General features: G+C 40.6%; 1 protein-coding gene across 1 annotated transcript in view; it reads right to left on the bottom strand.

Moving 5' to 3' along the window:
- Positions 1-88: 88 nt before the first annotated feature.
- The window catches only part of slf1 (SMC5-SMC6 complex localization factor 1), a 38,318-nt gene continuing 15,774 nt past the window's right edge, over positions 89-22,632 (bottom strand). The window contains exons 16-18 of the mRNA XM_008418931.2: positions 20,404-20,496; positions 19,441-19,623; positions 89-1,067 (exon numbers count right to left, since the gene is read on the bottom strand). Coding sequence (XP_008417153.1) covers positions 568-1,067; positions 19,441-19,623; positions 20,404-20,496 — 776 coding nt within the window. The 3' untranslated portion in view covers positions 89-567. The remainder of the gene's footprint in view (positions 1,068-19,440; positions 19,624-20,403; positions 20,497-22,632) is intronic.

Genomic DNA, 22,632 nt, shown 5'->3' with positions numbered 1-22,632 from the left:
AATGTTTTCACATAGTTGTTTTCTCATTTTGAGTCTTTTAACCGAGTTAACAGGGAGCAGTGGCTGTTAAAGAGGCTTCTTAGAACCAAACGTCTTAACTTTTTTTATTGCAATTTTCTTAAATATTTAAGGTTTTTAATGCCTGAACAGTAAACCAATGTGAACTTTTCTTTTACATGTTAAACAGTTCTTTAAAAAAAATCTATATGACAAAAGAGATTTATTAACAACAGGGAAAGTAGCCATGTAAAAGTGAAACTGGAGGTAGTCCACATAGAAATGTTAGTGTTCATATGAGGCTGGAAATAGTAAAAAATAAATACTTTTACAATCAAAAAAAAAGTTTGAAAAATATATGTAAAGTCAAAACAGAGACTCTATTTTTTTAGCACAAGTACAAAAAGTTATCATTGTAGAAATTACTTCTAAATCACCAGCTTATTAAAGAACTTGAGGGCAATATACTGATATGTACAAACCATGGTCAGTGGGCATGGGGGATTGCACCATTAGGGGAAACCCTCAATGACAGGAAGTGCATTTTTTTTCCATCCTTTCAATCTTTTCTTACAAATCAGCAACCAGCGCCTTGCCGTGAACCTGCAGGTTCTCCAGTGTTTCCATCAGGAAAACCGTGTTCTCTCCTCTGCACTCCTTGGCAGCCGCAGACACCTGTTCTTTGTGCTCTCCTCGACTGAGCCTCAGCAACGTCTCCACGTCTTCCGCCAGCCTCACCGCCCGCTGATCTGTCCAGTCCGAAGTGACTTTCTGAAGGGAGTGTTTCTCCAACGCAGCGACCAGCTTGTAGACCAGAGTGTGGGGTCTGTTCCCCGACTGCGTGAGGCCAGGCAGACCCCTCTCCTTCTGGTAGGAGAAAATAAGGTGGCCCAGCAGACTAGATCCAGCCTCGAGGAGAGGAAGGTTCAAAACCTCAGTTTTGTCTTTGTTCGTGCGAGCTGAGTCTCCGGCCTGAGCGCTGCGGAGGAGCTCCTCCCTCTTACTTGGTGCGGAGACCAGATCCAGCGGAGTCTGTCCATCTCCGTCGGTCTGCTGGAGAAGAACCGAACCTGAGGGAGACAGAGACATCAAGAGTAAGATCAGACCAGGTTTCAAGCAATGTGGCAGGATACACTGACTGTGGGCCTTTTGCATAGAAACACTAGAAAGATAAATGAATCTGAAACTAATGCTTGAAAGTGAAAAGAACAGAAAGTGTTTTGTTGGGTGATATGCTTTATAAAGCACCACATTATTAATATGGTGCAAAGAAGAAAGAAACTTCTGGATGACTATTTAATTTGTAAGTACGTTATTTACATGAAATAACAGCTTTGGAAAAGTATAACTTACAAGATTTGCATATTTTTAAAAAGAAAAGAAAACAAAACACTATCTTAAAAAGTCCCGGTAAATTAAGTTTGTGGTTCTAACGTGACAAAATATGAAAACGTTGAAGGGATATAAGTAAAAAGAAAAGTTGTAAGAAACATACAAAAAAATATTGGTAGGTCATGTAAGGTAAGCCACAGCGCCCAAATTTCAAAATTTCAAAGCCGCACACTGACCTTAAACGTGGAGGTTAATGATTTCAATGTTAGCAGCAAGTTTAAGCCTCAGTGATAACAGACGAAAGAGATTTGCAGCCAAGTTACCTTAGTCTGCGGCATCATTATCAAATAAGGCGGAAGAGACACGACACGGGTCAACGGCAGGACGAGGCAACAGAAATGGGTGGCGCGCACAAATACATTCGCTCCGTGAGACATACTCGCGCTCTCATCCAAACGCACAGTGTGAGAAGTGGAAGGCTTAAATGAACAGCTGTTTTCCCACCGGCCCTCAGCGCCAGACGGGCCTATTAGCTCACTTCAGCGCTAACTTCAGCTGACACTTCGCCTTAGCTCGGTGACTGGCAGGTCACTTTGTGTTTGTGTTAAAGGCGCAGAGGGTTAGTGACCTGACGGAGGCTCAGCTTTTCTTCTTTTTCTTTTTTTTTTTTTTTGATGCACTGCTGTAAGTGAGCTCATGGCCGTCGACGCAGATACAAGGAGCTACCGAGTCGCAGTAGACCTCGAGTCCGACGTCGGAAAAATGTGCCTTGTTGGAAATTTAACGAGGGAGTCAACGGCGACGCTAAAGTTCTCCATTAATTCAAATCTCATGTGAGCGTAAAAATAAACACTTAGTGTATAGCTTTAATTGTGTACATTCAAAACGTCTCCGACGACCTTGACTTTCCCCTTCCGGCGCTGCTGCGACGCTTTCAGCGTTAAGGTGACAGTCGGTGCTGAATGCAACACTTTCTTCTCTCCCTCACAAAGCAGCAGTGGTGGAGAAAGTACTCAAAAAATCTACTTAAGTAAAAGTACAAATACACAGACAAAAATGTACTCAAGTAAAAGTAAAACTACCACATTAACATTTGTACTTAAGTAAAAGTAAAAAAGTACTGGCTTTTAAAAATACTTAAGTATTAAAAGTAAAAGTATTTGCTGAACCTAATCGCTAATATTATTAAGTGTACCGATTGTATTTAATTTTAATACATTAGAAATGTGCCATTTTAATGAACAAGGCCACAGATAAAGCATGTTTTTATTGTGTTTACTATGTAACATAGTTTAGACTTAGATATGTGATTCTATGCATCATAATTTCAGGGATAGAAACATCTTGTCTCCTGTCCTAACATAACGTGAACTTCACTTTTTTGCCACTAGTGGCATTTATTTTTAAAGAAATCCAACAGAAAGGGGATGGAAAGAAGGTGGGTGGGAGAGGACTGGCAACCAAGGAGCCACGTAGCAAATCTGTAGTCAAGACCACCTACCTCAAGACCAGCACCCCGCGCTACGTGGCACAAAATTCTTTTTTACTTTTACCTATCAAAATTGCTTCTCAAATTGATCTGAAAGATCCACATTGCCTTAAAAAAAACTATATATTAAATACTTAGAGCTGAAATGAATTTAATCTGTAAAGATCCGTCCAGAAGAATCGGATCGTTCCTGAATGTCATATCAATGCAGACTTTGGTCACAGCSTTGTCCCATATTTGCGACACCTCAGTCAACACCTCCACACAATAATTCAGCGCATGAGTGACAACTTTTTTCATGGCAGATGCAACATGTGTCTCTGTACAGCTAGCTAACACGGAGCTTACCTTTCTTTAAGTTTTCCTTCCAAGTGACAAAAGTTGGACAAAGTCCCCACCATCTGCGAAAGTGAAGTGCTGCTGATTTTACATGTCGCCACATCAATTTATGCAGCGCTATTATATTATAGACAAACATCTCCTCCCGCTCAGAGGAAACCACTGCGCATGTCTGGAGCTCCGCGTGCGAGTAAAGGGGGAGTCGATGGGTGACAACAGACACTAAGTCACGTTATTGCTTTGATTTTACGGCGCCACCTTAAGTCCCTGAACTTCACATTTTAACGGAAAAAAAACACAATTCGACTTGGATGTAACGAGTAACGCGACACTTTTGTAGAAATGTAGTGAAGTAGAAAGTACAGATACTTACTGTAAAATGTAGTGGAGTAAAAGTGGAAAGTCCCCATTATTAAATCTACTTAAGTAAAGTACAGATACACGAAATTTGTACTTAAGTACAGTAACGAAGTACTTGTACTTCGTTACTTCCCATCACTGCAAAGCAGGCAAAGTTCTGATGCTGACATTTACCACCTTGTTTCTCTGCTCTCTATTCAGGCTGAAAGCCATTTTCCAGCGTCAGACAGGCCCGCGCACATTTAGTCTACAGAGCGGGTCGAGTTGGGAGTGAAGCCCTTTGTTTGCTTTCAGATAGACCCATTTCTATAGCAAACTGCTTTTGATGGCACTTGACTGTTCAACCTTGGCAATGCTACTACCACTTATGAGCAGGTTTACGGCTCTGTGGAGGCTAGGCTCTGTATGACACGCTCACAGCTGAAGGGCAGCTTGATTACACTGCTGGCACTTATTTGCAGTTTGACAGACACTGTGGGGTTGGAGGAAGTGTGAAACCAGAAGGAAGGGATGATTGTGTGTTATAATAAAAGATAAACCATACATACAGTGAGACCCTGCTGGCATTTTGATTAAAAAAATAATTGTAAAACTAACAAAATAATTCAGAATTCTTCACATCTTGTTGGTCAAAACTTTGACAATCTGGTCATCAGCGAATGCCCTATGCTCATTTTCTGTATGTTACCCCTGGAGAACGTACACACTTAACTTTGTCATTTGTAAATGCTTCCAAAATGTACGAATTCTACTATCTACTGAAATCAGTTGCATATCGGTTTTACCCCTTCGCCAGTTTCACGAAACACCCCAAGGCAGTTCCTTGGAAAAAGTTGCTAAACTACAAACGTAGGAAATGGAAACCATCCAACAAAGTCCTGTCATGTTTTTTTATGGCCTGAATGAACGGCTGACAGGTCTTCATAGAATATACAGGCATTGTTTCAACATGTATTCACACATTTTGTCCTTCCTCTTGTCTTATTTTTAAACAGCTACAACAGAAAAGTTTTTTTGTTGTTTTTTTTACACGGTGGTTCTTAAACCATTGAGGCTGCACCCACCAACAAAACGAAATTTACATTTTTTTCCCTTATTTTGTGTCAAAAAGAAAGTAACTATGTTTTGTTGATTTCCTTTTCTGATCGTCTTTTAAAAATAAAGAAGAAACAGTTCTTTTCAAAAAAACAAGAAAAGTTTAGACAGTTTTGCTAGTTAAAATAACTAAATGTATGATCACCTAAGATCTATGATTTCTAAAACCCAGTTTTTTGTGCACAGTATTAGATTTTTTATCTTTTGGTTGTTTTTTTTACCATCCTAGATCTCTCACCAACTCATAAAATGTCTTCTGTATTCCATTATATGGTTTTAGCTGCTTTAAACAGACTAATGTGGAAAATTAATCAGTGAGAAGGGAAATAACTATTTAAATTACACTAAATCTGCGTATACTTGAGACAATGACAGTAATTATGTAAAATATGAGTTTCTGTTTCTTTTACGTTGTCCCTTTTTAGTTTTAATGATTCTTTTTGTTCCCATGACTCTTTGTTTTTGTTTGTGGTTGTTTTAAAACGAGCATGGATGCAAATAAATATGTTCAATTTTTAAAATAACATGAAAAATTATTGCAATTCACTTTTGCACAGAAGCCCAAGAAATCCAACAAAACAATATTTTATAGCTGCATTGACTTTATGGAGACAAATGTCAAGTTATGTTTACTACGCAAAAACAACAAATCTGCTCTTTACTGGCAAGTATCCGTCCTCGTCTCTTTTCATGTCTCTTGCGTGTCTGCAACATTTATGCAGCGTGAAACAGCAATGCGTCGTCGTTACTCAGACGGATGCTGTACCTGTGCCTTTTCATGTGAGACAGCACTTTTGACTCTAAATTGATCGAAGGCGTAAACTCCTCCCGCTGTACTCTGCGTAGCTGCTGCCGGGAAACACTTTACTTGTCAGAGCACGTCATGAGTGGACCTCCAGCAGTTACCGCCAGATCCAGCTGAGAGGTTACCGTCATGCAGGAAATGTGAATCTGTAAAATTGCAATGCTGGAAAACTTTAGAAAAATTTATACCAAAAAGGTTCCCTTCAACATTTCTCCCACACATGGAGAACCACAGGGTTAGCATGACTTATAGGGTTTTAGTAATGCTCAACACAGCATACAATGTTAAACCGGCGGTCATTTGGTCCTTGTTTTAAATTGGTTGAAATCTGCTTTAAATGACGTATTCTTGGACGGATGTCGCCTCTGCCAGTAATAAAAATAATTGAATGGATGCTCAAGCTAAGAGGTTTAATTCTGTTAATAGTTCTTAAAGAAGCCCTGGCATCAGAAGGTCGGTGCTTTGCAAAAACTGGAGATCAGAAATGGGCACCAAATTTCTGATTGGTACATTTCGGCTCTTAAGATTATTTGTGAGAGCTCCCAACAGAAGGTAAGTACTCATCTGCCTTTTAGTCTTTAAAATCTGAGTGGGCAAAAAAAACTAATCTGCATAAATTGTGGCATTAATCTACATAAACATTTACATAAGAGTGGATGTTTTAAATACGAGGGTCAGTGGTTGGGGGGCAGCAGTCAAGGACGTGAGAGTGCAAATTTGATCAAAGTGGCCACAAGAGAAAGGCAGAGGTTAGGGAGTGATGTGAGAGTGTAAGTGAGGGAGAGTGAGGTTGTTCACAGCGGGACATAATCACCAGGTTTCTGTAACGAGCTGTCTTCAGCATCAGCAGGACTCGGCATCGATACTGCTCTCAATCAGGAGGAGTGGCTGCGTGACGATAACTAAGGCATTACACACTATGGGAGGATCCACTTAGATGTAGATTTTCGCCAAACAAAAGTGCAAAATAAAAAAAAATTGAATTCATCACAGTAGTTGGTGGACAAATTCTTAAAAGTTCTGCTCTAAACCTGCTTTTGAAAAGAGATCTCACGGGGAGCAACATTACCGTTTCACTTTTTAATCAATAAGTCTCACACCAAAAGTTACCTCTTGGTGAGCTGTGGTAAAAATCACAGACGATAGAAAAGTCTGAAATAACGATACTCCGCTCTCCGGTGTTATTAGTTTTACTGTCTGCCGTGCCTCCAGAACAGCTCTGTTTTCTTCGCAGCGGATCCAGGAGATAAAGAAGCGCAAGCCCGTTTCCCCAGAGTTCCCCGCCGTCGTCGTGTCAAACCCAGTTGACAGACGGGCTCCAATCAGAGGTCTGACACTGGAGCGCGAAGGAGGGGTGGAAAAAGCGTCCCTGCAGCACGGCCCTGGGCTCGGTTTGTGAGGCTCTTTGTAGAATCCGTCTGCCTGAAAGCTAACCGGATCGCTCCAACCGCAGTTTGTGTTATTTGCCTTCATGCTGGTTCTTTATTTTCTCTTTTCTATTCTATCAAATATCAAAGTTGCTTTCTTGTTGTGGTTTATAGCCACATGTTTATTACCGAAAACAGAAATCACAGACTCACAAGCTTCGGGGAATGTAACTCCGACTATATGCTAATGGAGCAAACATCGTACTTAAGCCTAACTATAGATTAGATAATCTGACTTAGTTATAAATGTATACGTGGTGTAATACGCCCAGGGAAGTGTATTTGGTGCAAGAACGGTGACTGCGTGAATTCAGGTATTGGTGCTGGGTGTCAGAAATGCTCCAGCAGTGATAAATATAACACCTGAGGGAGTACATGAGAGAGCATGGGGTAATTACACCGTCCTTTAAGTGTGTGTGCAGGAATGTGATGAAAAACATCCTAAGTTGTGAAGCTACAGCACTGAGAGGAAGAATTCACACGCTGAGAAAAAGCCACTGGCTGATGCAGCCGCCAGATGCAGCCTGGCTGCCACACACACACACACACGCACGCACACACACACACACGCACACACACACACACACACGCACACGCACACACACACACACACACACACACACACATTTACATGCGGAGCGCGAAGCCCTTTGGCCTTTAGAGGGCAGGCGAAGACAAGAAATATAAAAGTGAGAGTGGAGGAAGGGGGACATTTGAAGAAGGAGGTAGAGAGGAAGGGAAGGAAAAGAAAGATGCAGTGCTCCCTTCCTCCATCCCTCCCCCCGTCTTTCTGGTCTGAGTCTGGGGGTAAGACAGACAAGCTGGGATGCAGGCAGGCAGTTCCACAGCATGGTAAATACCCCCTACGCTACCCCCACCTCACTGCCTGGAAGAAAAAAAAAAAAAAGACAGATTCAGAGTGAGTGTGTGAACTGCAGCCAGGGGCACGGCAGCACACATCCACAGGGTGCTGCTAGCTAGCGACTAGAAATTCACAGCGAAAAACAACAACCGGATGACGCACCAAAGAGAGGAATCAGACTCAGGAAGACGTGCAACCAGCCAGACATCACCAGAAGCGGGCTCAAAGTCAACCTCTGCATCCTGTGACTGGTTTTAACCTAAAAGCCACAAGGGTTTCAGTGGGTGTAGTGGTTTCCTTGAAATTAATGAGTTGAGTTTACTTTACCTCTTTCCTGTAAATAAAACAAAATGCCTTGATGAGCAGAGCTTTTGTCAGCCACAGGTGACCTTCGCGTGTGTTGTTGACGTGGCCTCTTTAACACCCAAACAAACTGAATGCAATGATTGTGCAATACAAGTGTATTACTGCCGTGCTGCGACTACAAATCTCACTCACACAGCCTAATGTTGCCACTTAAACTACGTGCAGCAGAGGTTAATTTAACCAGTGAAGTTGGACAAGACACCAGCAAAAGGTGGCATGCCTTTGAAAGCAAACACTTTATCCATGAGAACACGAGACTCCAGGGAAACACAGGCACACTAGATATGGATACATAAACACCTCAGCAAAGACTGAGCTCTGATTGGAGCAACACCAAATTAAAGATTAACTGTCGGGGGGGATTTTAAGCTACCTGTTCATAAAGTGGGCTTTTTCTCTACACGGATGAGTAGGGTGAGGTGAAGAGACACAAGCCAACATCCTCGTAAAGATGTGTTGAAGGTACATAGTTTACCGTTTTGATGTGATTGAATGTTAGTTTGCTGCTGAAGAGCCAAGTGCAGAATGTTAGGGGAAAATAAGATTATATATAGACCAGGTCTTTTCTTCTAGGGTCCAACTGGCTGCATGTTGTCTGGCTTGAACTGTTTCACTGATGTTTCTTATGTCTCTTTTCTGATTAACTTTGAAATATTACTTTGCACAGTTTTTATTTCAACCTATCATCACATTCATGAGTTTTGACCTAAAGATACACAGAAAAACTACAAATTGGGTAAATCATTAACTAAAACCTAGCGATCAGGCCCAAAACCTGGGAATAGTGATGGACTTTGACCTGAACCTTCAGAGCCACATAAAGACAGTTACAAAGTTGGCCTTCTATCGCCTCAACAACATCTCCAGGACAGAGGACTAATGTCTCAACGAGATCTAGAGAAACTCGTCCATGCATTTATCTTTAGTGGCATCGATTATTGCAACAGCGTCTTCTTCACAGGTCTGACTAACAAATCAATCTTCCAGCTGCAGCTGATCCAGAACACTGCTGCTCGCGTTCTGACTAAAACCAGGAAGATAGAGCACATAACACCAGTTTTAAAGTCCCTACACTGGTTCCCTGTAGCTCAGAGAATAGACTTTAAAATACTGTTGTTAGTTTTTTAAATCACTGAATGGCTTAGCACCACAATACATTAACGAGCTGTTGTAGCTGTACCAACCTTCCAGACCCCTCAGGTCTTCTGGTTCTGCTCTGCATCCCCAGAACTAGAACCAAGCAAGGAGAAGCAGCATTCAGCTTCTATGCACCACAAATTTGGAACAAACTTCCAGAAAACTGTAAAACAGCTGAAACACACAACTCTAAACCCACATGTTTAGAGTTGTATTTGAAGTGTAATCAAGTTACAAATCTAATGATGGCTCTTGACTTAATGTAATGTTTTGATTGTTGATTCCATGTTGCATGACTCTGTGTTTTTGTGTTTGTTATGATGTAAAGCACTTTGAAATGCCTTGCTGCTGAAATGTGCTGCACAAATAAAATTTGATTTGATTTTGATTTTAGAAAAATGGGCAGATATGAGCTGTTTTAGAGAAGGTCTTAAGTATTTCTGGATTTCAGCCTTTTCATGAGAGGTTTTGGTCTCGCTAAATTACGGTACATGAGATTTTATATTTTTATAATGACTCGTATGCAAATGCTAAGTATATGGCGTTTTTTTTTTTTTTTTTTTTTTCCTTCGGGTACATCTAAGACGGTGATGGTGGCAGAGGCCCAGTAGAGGCTTTGGGATGAAAGTGAAACAATTACCATCATTCTCAAAAGGATAAAAACAAAAAAAAAAAAAAAAAAAAAAACTACTGTTGACTGAAAAACTGTTTAGTACACAACAAAATAGTAAAGCGATTGATTGGTTGTTTGGCTGCTTGAGAGCAAAACAGGAACGAAGAAGGAAATTTACCAGGAGTCTGAAGACAAAAGAATCAGTAGCACAAATGTTTACAGAAGAGGTCAAGGAAAATATAAATGATAAAAAATGTTTTTCTGTCAAGAATCCTTTCACAGCTTTAATACACTAAAAGAGAGTTTGACACTTTTTAACAACACAATTTGAACTGTTTGCACTCTCCACTTAGAAACACAATGTAAAATGTCAATATTTATCTCTCTCTGCTCCTCTTCAATCTATCTATTCCTTCACAGAACAAAAGCCTTTTCAAGAGGTGGGCAAAAAAAATCTGACAAAGTAAACAGCAATCCGAGACAATTTCAGACCTTTTTGAAGTTCCACATGACGATCCAAACAGCGAGAGGGCTTGGTTGTTTTGGCAAAAGCCCGATTCAAGAAACTCGAACCGACTTTAAATTCTTGGAAAAAAAAAAAGAATAAGCGCTCCTGCTGTATACACTATGTTTCTGCCGCTCGACAATGAAGAGGTGAACAAGAGGCGTCCACAAGCAGCGCGACAATTAGAGCACTCCGCACGCACGCAGCAGGGCATGGCTCTTCATTCGGAGAAAGGTTTAAGCAAACACACTTAACTGCTGTTGAATGCCTCCATTTATGAAGTACGACCCACTCCAGCTGGGTTCACAAACATCCCATTGTTGCCTTGCCGTTAATCAACTTTGCGAGTGAAAATTCTTCTCCTGATTGTGTCCTTTGTTATTAACACTGCTTTTCAAACACTCTAAAATTCCTTCCCAAGTTTTTGCTTAATATTTTAATTGAGTCTTGGAAAAAAAATAAGTCAGACAGAATTGCAATTTTATTGCTGTGGAGTGCATGATTGATGACTTTAGGTCACAGCTGAAGGATCGGGTGCAACGCTCACGGCCAACAAAACAAAATCTCCCCAGTCTTTGCTTTTTTTTTTTTTTTTTGTCCCAATCAGATTGGAGACAAAAACAAGAATTGAGTTACACCTTGAAAATTTTATTTTGTGTCAATGACAAAAGAATGGTTTCATTATTGGTACTGTCCTTGCGATTAACTATACAACGTTAGTATCCTGAAGAACCTTGGGGGTATAAAAACTCCAGGAAAAATAATTACAAACTTTTTTCTTTTTATCTGTTTCTTTGGCCTTTGCCCTTTCCTCACAAAGGGGAAATAGTAGCTAGTTTTCCCCTTGTGGAAACTCGCTACTATTGTGGTCAATGTGCTTGCTTAAAAATAGGTCAAGACAGGAAAAAAATATAGCATTAATATACCATAAGGCGTATAAAATCGTCCTACGACCCTTATAATGTCAAACACTGTGGATTGTTAGACTGACTTTAGCTTTGATTACAGCCTGCATTTGTTGAGGCATCATTCCAGTAAGCTATAATGTATTTCTATTCAGAGTTGCATCAATGTTTCGCCTTGCTGGGGGCGTGGAACAGGTGATCTTTGTGCAAACGTCCCAAAAATTCTCGAAGGTATTTAGATCAGCAGTTTGATGGGAAAATCATACGTGAAAATTACGTCTTGTGCTCCTAGAGCAAATGTTGCACAACTTGAGGCTGATAAATTCTTCTAACGTCATTCTGGAATATGCCCTCGCCGTCGGTATATTCAGGTAGAGAGCTGATCCAGTTTCTTGAGCACATGAAATTGCTGAACCTGGACCTGACCAACTGCAGCAGACCCAGATCACAGAATTGTCTCCACAGGCTTGAAAAGTAGACAGCAGGCATGATGGGCGCCTCCTTTCTCAACCAGATGCACATATTACTCTGCAACAGGGCAAACCTGGGCTCCTCCGATCACATGACCCTCTTCCACTGCTTTGTTGTCCGAGATTATTCTGAGAACATGTCTTTAATAAGTAACTTGATCCTCCACTGTACTTCCAGTTTTTCATAATGTGTTGTTGGACAGTTCTTAACTTGATTCTAATAGATTCGGTAATCTTCTTTCATGTTCTTGTTGCAACCTGAAACACAGTTATTGATGGAGCAATTATCCAATGGCGGGCTCCTACCTATTTGCATTGATAAATCCAGGTGGTGAGTTCTTTGAGCAGTGTATATGAAAAAAAAAAAATTTAAATACACAAACAGAAAAAAAACATTTTATCTAAAAGGAGAGTCACAGAGAACAACAAAGAGCAATCAGTGAGACATAATTCATAGCATGCCAAAAAACAAAAAGAGCATGTGTACCTATACTTGTGTGTGTGTGTGTGTGGGCAAACTGGGGGTGCAGAGAAGAAAAAGGAGACTCTAGTTAAGAATTCCCAGTGAGGGAAGTCCTTGAACTACAGCCTGGAGAAACCTGCAGCTGAAACATCAACGCACCCGAGTGAAGCCGAGGGCTGCAAACGCTGCCTCACTTCAGCTCCTCGCAGTTGCCAGATCAGGACCCGGGAGGACGTGAGAGCTGAACAGGATGAGCTTTGTCTATTTCTTTACCATTTTGACAGCAACAAGGCTCCAGTACGCCTAAACATCTGCCTGTGTGTGTGTGTGAGTCAACAAGTCAGACAAACATGCTGACTATGAATCATAAGTGACTTTGATGGCATGAAAGTCAGTTATTTAGAGCTTTCTTCTCCACCAACACTTGTTCAACTCAACATCGGATGGAGTCCAGCAGATTCACTGCATTAAGCAGGTGTTTTTATAAGAGATTGAAGCACCATGTACCAGCTTCTGCAGACTTAAACAAAATAAATAAATAAAAACACAAAATTCCCATTCCCATTTTAAAAATGGGAGTACAGATACCAGCGAAAAAAAATTCCTCTTTGAAAAATAATAAGGGGTCAGAAACAGCATTAAAATATCGTTTTCTAACATTCACGCCATTAGTCACAATTAATTATTTGGACACATAAGCAACAAAGGCATCTTTCTCATGTGAGGCGTGAGAAAAGTTGCTGCAATAAAACAAGCTTTTAGGATTTTTTTTAAAACAAAGAGAAACAAGAACAGAGCTGAAATCTTAACTTGACTTTAGCATCTTTAAAGTTAGCAAAGATTAACCTAATTGAAACAGCACAGACATTGTTCCAAAACTTTGGTGCAAGCATCATTGATACTCACCAGAAATATTTGTATCATAGAAATACAAGGTCAATAGGAAACTGCCACAGACTTGGGATGTTTATGCAAAACAAACCCAGACTTTTACTTAAAGAAATGTGCAGACCACCACATTTCAAGAAAATTAGGTTTAGCCTGGTTTTAACTTGAAGTGGACAGCAGTGAACCAGGAAAACCTGCTTATATTTGTACCTCTGAAGTTCAAACGCTAAAGCATTACAGCAATCTTTTCTACATTTACATATCTACCTGCCTATCTACCTAACTATGCATTTGAAGATTTCATCATTCGAGTCCATGTAGATTGTACAAAAAAAGCAAAACTCTAAACCACAAATGAACAAGTCTTGTTTTATCATTGTCTGTCTGTAAGGTTGTAATTAGAAAGCATATCAATTTCCTCAATTGGTTGAGAACAAATGCTATAAAGAGTACAAACTTGAGACAATCTAATCTTAATTAAGTATCAAAATCCCCCCCTGCCCCCCCCCAAAGAAGCTCCAGTTTAAAATGTAGCCTTGAAAGCTCACGACATGAAACAGAGAACAGTTCTACAGTGTTTAGCCTTCTTGTTATCTACTAAAAGTTTTGATTTCACTCAACCGGACACAATTCTGGCCATGTCGTAGAAAAGGCTGTTTCTTTTTCATTAGCGTCTTACATCACTAGGTTTTCACTGGCTTCATTATAGACATATCTCTGACCATATAAACAGCTAGTTATATGTTCAAGTAACTACTCCTGCTGAAATGACTTCCACACCCAAGAGTGTTACCAACATGCTGCTTAGGCACGGTGGGTTCACCGATTGGACAAACACTTAAGTTTTATATAGGTCAGTTTCAGTCACCACATGATTTCTTTGGGAACAGCTAAACAATCCTCTTCAGGAATTAAAATAGTCTGATACTAGGGGTGGGTTAACTTCGATCGATAGCAGGCCAAATAACAGAGAGGACTGCATTAGCGATTACTGTACTGCGGCTGGATGGAGGCAGCTTAAAGGATCCTTTCTTTTTATTTCTCCACCTTTTCCTAACTGACACTTCTCCTCTGCATGCCACATCAAAGCCATACCGCTGTGGCCATACCGCCGGGTCATTTTCCACTCAAGTCGCCCAGTATAGCCTCTGAAAAGCAGCTGAGGAAGAAAGGGGCAAAAGGGAGCATCGACACGCTCTCTGCGCGACAGCTAATTGCAAACCAGCGTATGCTTACGGCACGCTTTGAGATGAAGGATAGCGTTTGTGCATACATACGCCAAAATGCGCCGCCAAGGACGCTTCAGTTTTGAGTGAAAAACAAGCCGAGCTCATAGACAGGGGGTCATGTGGGGCGGCCTTGGGCTACGGAAGGAGGGGGAGAGGAGAGCAGAGTCAGCCTTGCCCTCAGCCCTCAGGCATCCTTTCATTGCCAGCTTCGTGAGCCTGGAGGGATTGAGGTAGAGGGGGTAGGGGATCTACCCATTCCGCCCCACCATACAATATAGCTGTAAAAATGCACCCACTTGTATGCAGAGTGCAGGCCTCCGAGCGGACAGACAGGCTTACAAAAGGGGTGAGATCACTCCCAACCGAAGGCTTTGTTGGCGTGCCAGTGTCAGTGTTGCCCTCTCTGGCCTACCAAAACCTTGGCAACTAGGTTGTCTGCTGGAAACAACTAGGACAATGGGGTGAATGCCTCAATGAAATATGGTTTCTGGGATTGCAGCTGGCACTCGCAGGAATAAAACAGGCATGAATATAATGAATAAGGAGACCGAGGAATGGAAATGCGTCTGGCCCACTGGCCTGGTTTCCTACCCTGGAACGGTGCAGAAATCCTACCTGGCCAAAGTGGAGAAGAAAAACAAAAAAACCTGATATGCAGCCACCAGCACAAAAAGTTGGAAATAAAAACTGTAGTCAACAGCAAGGATGGTTATGGTAACTAAACATCATTTACCCCCGTAAGCTAAAACTTTCTACATTTAACAGCCTGGACTTGAAGATCTTAAAAGAAAGGGAAAGAGGGAGGGGGATTTATCGAAGGTGTCTATGGCAACCAAAATGTAGATCATGGAAAAGAGACGGTGTGAGACAACATAGCCCGAAGTCAGGAGGACCACCTCCTCACCAACTCCCTGCTGTAGCCTTCAGACAACCTACCATCAAGGTGGGAGGAAACAGCAAACAGTCAGCAGAGAACAGATGAGAGAAAGAGGGATAATGCACCAGCCTGAAGGGTGTTTCAAACTGAGACAATTCCCATATCTGCTGTTTTGTTCAGTCCAGTAAATAAAAAAAAAAGAAGAAAAAAAAAAGACCTGGCCTAGATGGTAAAGCCAGACGTCTGCTACGCACATAAACAGCCATGTACATTTGATTTCTCGCTCCTCTAATTTTACCGATACAGATAGCATGCTTCATCTGACCTCTTTTAATTTGCTCTCTCTCCTGTTACTAAGGAAGGGAGAAAAAAAGAAAAAAAAAAAAAAAAGGGGAGCGCTCTCTTGTTTCCTCTCCGGGACTAAACAATCCCAGTCTAATTTATTTTTTGAGGACAGAATATGTACATGTGTTAATGGGAAAGTCAAATCAAATTAACTATAATTAGTCAAACTGAGAAGTGTGCTGAGGCAGAGGTATGTTACATGAGAGACTTGTTCATCGCTGGAAAATAGCACTCCTTCCTTCGAAAACCCACCAAACACACACGCGTTTCCTCCGCCACCTGCTGCCACACACCCAACACCGACACCCGTCACGTTCGCTTCCATCCTCCCCGAGCTCAGACTGCATGCGGCACCGTTCACATGACGACACGCAAACGGGTCCTGTTGTGACACATCTCCCAAGAAAGACCTGCGAGTGAAATTTGCAAGCGGACAATTCTGCCTTGGTTAATCCTGTCAAAACGACATCAGCAGACTTTTTATGGGAAGAGGCTCAAATGCGTTTGGAAGATCTACACACTGAAAAGTAGCATGTGGATCATAGAGACAAAGCAGCAGCAGACAAAGGACGGTAATATTTATGATCCAGGTGTATTTACGGCAAACCCCCCCCCCCAAAAAAACAAGAAAGCAAACAAATTGGGGAACATCATCAATTGAAATTAGGATGGAAAGTCCATGAATCTTAAGATACTCTCCTTAACTATGAACACCACATGTAGAAGATTTGCAGAAAAACAACCACTGGAAACGGGTAGCTTGACTTTTGCCTAGAAGTGTTTTGCAAACACTTTAGTCCATTTGACCACCAACATTTGCAGAATCTCATCGCTGAACGCACATCACGTTGAACCTTGAAGTAGATGTGCTTCTGCAGTACAAGACCATCTCAGCTGCGTCCTGCATTGCATCAATGGTTTAGGCCTTTGGTGGAGTTTTGCTGTTGTGGGAGGGAAGTTTTCTTGGCCTCTTCTGAGATGTGGTGGATTTGCATCATGGGTGTGCAACAAAAAAAAAAAAAAAAAAAAAATCTGCAGCAACTGATGATGCCATCTTCTCAATACAGACCCAGATCTCAGAAGGAGGGTGTCTGACACCTTGTTGAATCTATGTCAACAATAACTGAGGCAGAAATGTGTCCAAACTGATACTGACTGGTGAAACTAATGAAGTGGCAATGTGTGCAACAACTGAGTTCTGCATAGTTTCTTCTGTTGAGACTTTTTATAACAAAACCGGATACATCTGGTATGTAAAGTCATGGCTTTAGTCAGTCTGAAGAGTAAGGGTGAGCTCCTCTACCTCTTCTATTGCACATGCAGTTACACCACAGCAAGGCAACTTTGTGTAAATCAACAGTTCTCATTTTCATGTGAAATACCTAATAGTTATCTCGCTCCATATTGTCCCATGATCATCTACATCAGTGTTTCTCAACCTTTTTTGGCCCAGAGCCCCCCTAGCCCTTATCCAGGTCCCTTACCGCCCCCCACCAAAGAATTTGCAGGCTACTTTGCACTGACYATTATTATATCATTAATATTACTATCACTATTGTAGATGTTTTGATTTTTATACTTGTTTCTGTATTTATCATCAAAAATAATTTCCCAGAGAACAAAAAAGTCATGGGAATAGAAATTATTTTCACAAGGGTCTACGAAAAATACAATGAACATTCAAGTTAAAATCGGTAGGCCTAACAGCAGCCAATCAGAGTGGAAAAAATATTCTTATTTTGTGCCATTTTCTAGTTGTTAAATCTTACACAAAATGACCAGATAAAAGATGTACAACATGCCAGTTTAAACTTTGAACTATTTGCAAACGACTGAGTTCTGCAACATTAAAACATGGATAGAACTGTAACTATATTAATCATAACTCTTCTTCTCTTCAGTGCTTCTGTCAGTTTCTGGTGGTGCAGCTCTGTGATGCATTCAGGAGAATGGGACATCAGAGTATCATCCATAAAACTTCACCCACATGGCATTTATTGTGCAAACCAGAACTTTCAGTGGAAAAACAAAAGTTCCAGGTCATTTTAATGCCATAGAAATATGAGACAGAAACATGGATTATATCTTTATATAGATCTGTCTATTGATTTATAGATTAATAGTTTTACTGGACAGAGATTACAAAGAATAAATCTGGTCCTTAATCAAATCCTAATGAGTCAAATTAAAAGTGTCATGGAGTCGTCAGCCTCATGACATTAACACTGACATGAAAAATAATATTGAAGAAATAAATATATCAAATCTAATTAAAAACATAAATAAGTGATAAGTTATTTATTGTTATGGTCCAATATATATTTATTCTCAGTACTAGATATGGTCTCAACAAACTCATGGCACTTCAACAATATTATTTTACCTTTTATCTGGAAATAGTGTCTGTTTATTCTTGCCATACAATCCTCTGTATTAATTATTGCTCGAAAGGTCTTGCCATACCAGTTTATTCCTCTGCATTTACTTTAGTTTCTTAGTTTATTCTTGAATTTTGTTCTTCATTCATTTCCATTTAGTTTTATTTGATTAGTTTTATCATCTATTGGTTTATTGGGTTTATTGTTATGTCCACTTTAGTTTCTTTCCTGTTGCTAGATTTATTTTATCGTTTATTGACGGTCATCATCAGTAATCTCATCACCTTCTGCGCCGCCTAATCGTCATGTGTTTCACATCATGTGTCGATTTTTTACTGTTCAGCATCAGATTCTCTGTTTTTATGCCATAATTCACATCTAGTTCGTCGCTCCGTTTTATGTCCCGCTTCTCCTGTTTCAGAGTTTTGCACAATGTGAGCGTCTTTTTTTTTTTTAAGCCTCTAAGGTGCAGGGCGGTCGGGAATCGTATCGATGTGGAAAAGGCAGGCTGACATAAACGTTTTAAAACAACGGAAACAATTTCTGCATTCTGATTATTGAAATTTAAAAGTGCTGTGTTGTTCTATTACCCCCGTTTCATACCGGACCACTTACAGCTCCGGTGTTAACACTATAAAATGAACGCTCTCTATCGTGGTATCACCCATGGAGGGATTTCTTTATTTAAATGGGTTCATTTTTCAGAGGGATACTCAGTGAGGGTATCGTGATTTTAGCTACCAGTAGCAGGAGAACGGAGCTGCGCCAAGAAGCTAACAGAAGCTAACAAACACTGAATAGAAGAAGAAGAGCTGCCATCGATACAGTTGCAGCCAAGCATGTTTTAATGTTACACAATACAGTTTTACCAAGTTGCTCAAAGTCTAAACTGGCATTGTTGTGCATTTGAGGTGTAAAGTTTAGCTTCGACCAAACGCCCCCCAAAGGCATCCCAGCGCCCCCCTTTTGTAAGAATGTCCGCCAGCGCCCCCTGTCGTCCTCTGAACGCCCCCTGGGGGGCGGTACCGCCCACGTTGAGAACCGCTAATCTACATCTTTGTCACTGGTTTCTCTTCAAAGTTCAAAGATTGCTGACCCACCATTTATACATTGGTATAACTTCATGAGCGCCATCTTATAAAATCTATGCTTTCTTTCATAAACACACGTTTAAACTTTAGTTGAGTCATATTCTGCCTGCTAAAACTGATTTCACACTTCTGTTCACAATGCTATATAATAATATGGTATTTTGAAGGTATGGCACAAAGGTTCAGTTTTCTTTAAAGACAACTTCGCAGGGTGTAATGAGATGTTTGACCTCATGTTTCCATCTCTTCCTTCAGACCCGTGTTTTGGGAAGCAGCTGCTCACACAGAAGCTATTTTAGCCTTTGACAAAAAAAACGTCTTTGGTATTTATCCTGCTGGTTTTCACAGAGAAAACCAGACACACTAGAACACAGCAAGCTGCTGAAAAAGGGGTATTTACGATTAATGTTTCCCTAGTAAGCAATCAAGCTGAGCAAGTGACCATCTTCAAGTAGTATTTGACTAACCTGCATGTTCCAGTAACATTTTAGCGATGTCCAAGTGTCCATTCAGGAGGGCATCGTGCAGCGGACTAACTCCGGCCACCTGGTCAGTGAGGACAGGGGCGGGGTGGTGATGCAGCAACGCTCTCACACACTCAGTGCTGCCATGGTTGCACGCTTCATGGAGAGGAGTCCAGCCTGCATGGTCTACCAATCACACACAAAGCACAGAGTTTCACAAAGCAAGCACACAAACAAAGCTTGCCTAAGCCAAAATTTAGAGACAACATCATGTATGAGCTTTAATACTGAATAGTTAAAAGTATAAAGAAAAAAAATGATACCTAAACTATGCTGTTATTTAGTTTTTCTCATGACTTGTTTTGTAAGACAGCCCTTCTTTTCAATTCCTCTGAAGGTCCAAAACCTCAAAAAGCAGAATATATTTCTATAGAAGAAATTCTCACACAGATGGGCTCTTTTAGCCATACAAACAGAAAAACAAAATAAGAAATTTGATTTTTTTAGGGGGGAGAAAACTTCAAAAAGCTTTATAATTTATACAATAACTTTGCTTGGTCAGGTGTTGAAAATCAGGCAGATGTTGAGATACCACCTTAAGCATTCTTCTAACACCAACCAAAACATCAGAAATCCCTTTGTTAGCTGCACATTTCCATAAGAGAATGACAAGTTGTTATGTTTTACCAAAAGTCATTCTGAAACATCAAAAGGCATTACGTTTGCTCATCAAGGCTGATGTAAAGCTATAATCATAGGGAGCCCCAAACCCACCCCACCTTCTTCCTAGACACACCCTTTACATTTTAGCTAAAGGTTAAACCTCGGAGACGGCGCACTCCGATTCCTTAGCTCCTTTTCTTCCCCCATTGTCAGTCGCTCTTCGAAAACCCCCAGAACAGCCGGCGCGGCTACAGGAACACGGAGAGAGTTTCCAAGAAAAACGGAAACGCGAGGGAGTCTTACCTTTAACATTGACGTCTGTGCCAGGAAGCGCCAGGATCTGAAGCACCGTTTCCACTTGGTTTCTCTTGCACGCTCTGTGTAGGAGGGTCTCGCCTTCATCCAGGAAACACACACATACATACACACACACACACACACAGAAATGGACAAACACACCGAAAAGAGAGAGAAGAGGCGGAAGAGAAGAGAGAGATCCAAAATTAGGGTGTGCCTGATGTCCTTCCCATAGTCCCCATGCGTAAGAAACACACACCAATAAAATACCACTGAAATGTCCCCAAACATGAAAAGAACTGACCTAAAAAGTAAGACCCACCAATGAGGATGCGATTTAAGGAGTGATGAGAAAAGGGGGTTGATCTTTCAAGGGGGGTTTGGGGGGGAAGAAGTGATGAGAGTAAAATAAATTATAGATGAATAGTTCGGTTAATTTGCCTCGTTCTTTCCTCTGTAACAAAGATTTTCCAGCTACACACCCCTGACCAAAAATGTTAATACCAGGGCAGACTGCGAGTGCATAAAAGGACTTGTGAGAAAGCAGCTTCCTGTCTGCTCGTTTCTGTATTCCTACTTGAGAGGAAGTTATGGTAGAGAGCCCACGCACAAAGGCTCTGAAAGGATTTTTCACAGATTTTGGGTTCAAAAGCTCCACTGGGCATTCCAAGTTTCACCACGTGATATTTATTCAGCAAACTACCAGAGAAAAAGACAGTGGGGAAAAAAAAAAAACTCAAAGGATTCAATTTAAATTTTTAAACACAATTTTTGTTCCTCTTTGAATTCGGCACTTTTTCTTGATACAATACAAAAAAAAATATATATATATATATCAGGAATATATTAGGAGCAGGAGCCCCCTTTTTTCCCATGTATGGCTGAACTTCAGAGAGGAAGTTAAAGGCCAAGCATGAGTGGCTGTATAATGCAGACTTGCAAAGCCTGTAATAAATGCTTTACTGGTTCTCCCCGGGATGCCTCCCCCAGACAGGGGCACCACTCACACGCACACGGAGCAAAGACCGGGGCGAAAACGGGCAACGGGGATAGAAGAGACGCCGGGGTGAGAGAAGAAGGGGTGATGTAGACAGTAAAAGCATTTCTTTGCATTTCAAAGCCTGTCTGTATAATACCATCTCTGCTGGATCCTAGTCATTTTCAAGACCAGCCTTTGTGAATTAAACTACAGCCAATAATGCAAATATACAAATATGAGAAAGAACAAAAAAAAGTTTTCACAAAGGAGTATATCTTTCTCCCACTGACATCCAGGAGGAAAACGTAAAGCAAGAATGTTTAGTTTAAATTATACTAACTGGAGATTCATTTCACATAAAAAAAATGCAGTTAAATTTACTTGGAAAAAGTATTGAAAACTTTAAAAAGTAACAAAAATAAATAAATAAATAAAAATTGGTGTACATTAGTTTTCTGCTTCAAGGTACTTTATCAAGATTTGATGTGACATCCAAACACAGGGTGATATGAGTCTATGCATATTTCTAAGATGGAGAATTATCCATATTTAAATTTTTCTTACAGATCCAAACATACAACCTAAATACAGACAGAAACTAGTGCTCTGCTGACTCAGCCTACAAAACTGAAGACAGCATATATAGAACTTCAAGTATTTTACTAATTTATAAGCTGCAGATTCTGGCCTATATAAAGTTAGATTTTTTTCATATATTAATCGGATAAGACTTTAAAATCAGTGAAAGTACTCTGAGACAATACTGCAACAAAAATGGATAAAGTTTAAAAACACACCTTCCTCTGATAGATCACTATTGGAATAATTTGTTTCACCTTTCACATGATGAAAGCAGATGAATGAAATAATAAAAAAAATATGCAGAAAAATATACAAATGACTCAGAGAGCGCTACATCACTGCTGTTGCAAGGAACTATTAATAAAGCAAACCGACGTATCCATAAATTAAAAATAAAAAGCAGCAAAACAGACAACGAAAGCAAGTCCAAGCCGCAGTCCTTAATGAGTAAGCTTTAGAGTGAGGTATGTCAGGGTTTTAGTGGGCTGCTGCGCAATTACTGGGCGCTAAAATGCTGCGATTAAACAACCGTTCCACTGCACCTTATGTGTACACATCCTCACAAATGCCAGAACCAATCCGCGCAGTGTTAAATCACTTTAATGGCTCCAATTTGGACACAACGCCTCTATTATAGGGGTAATTGCATGCTCAGCATTTACAAGCACGGAAAG

This window comes from Poecilia reticulata, linkage group LG9 (genome assembly GCF_000633615.1).
Source record: "Poecilia reticulata strain Guanapo linkage group LG9, Guppy_female_1.0+MT, whole genome shotgun sequence".
NCBI lineage: Eukaryota > Metazoa > Chordata > Actinopteri > Cyprinodontiformes > Poeciliidae > Poecilia > Poecilia reticulata.
Note: the sequence above shows the minus strand (reverse complement) of the source record. Positions and strands in the feature narration are given on the sequence as shown.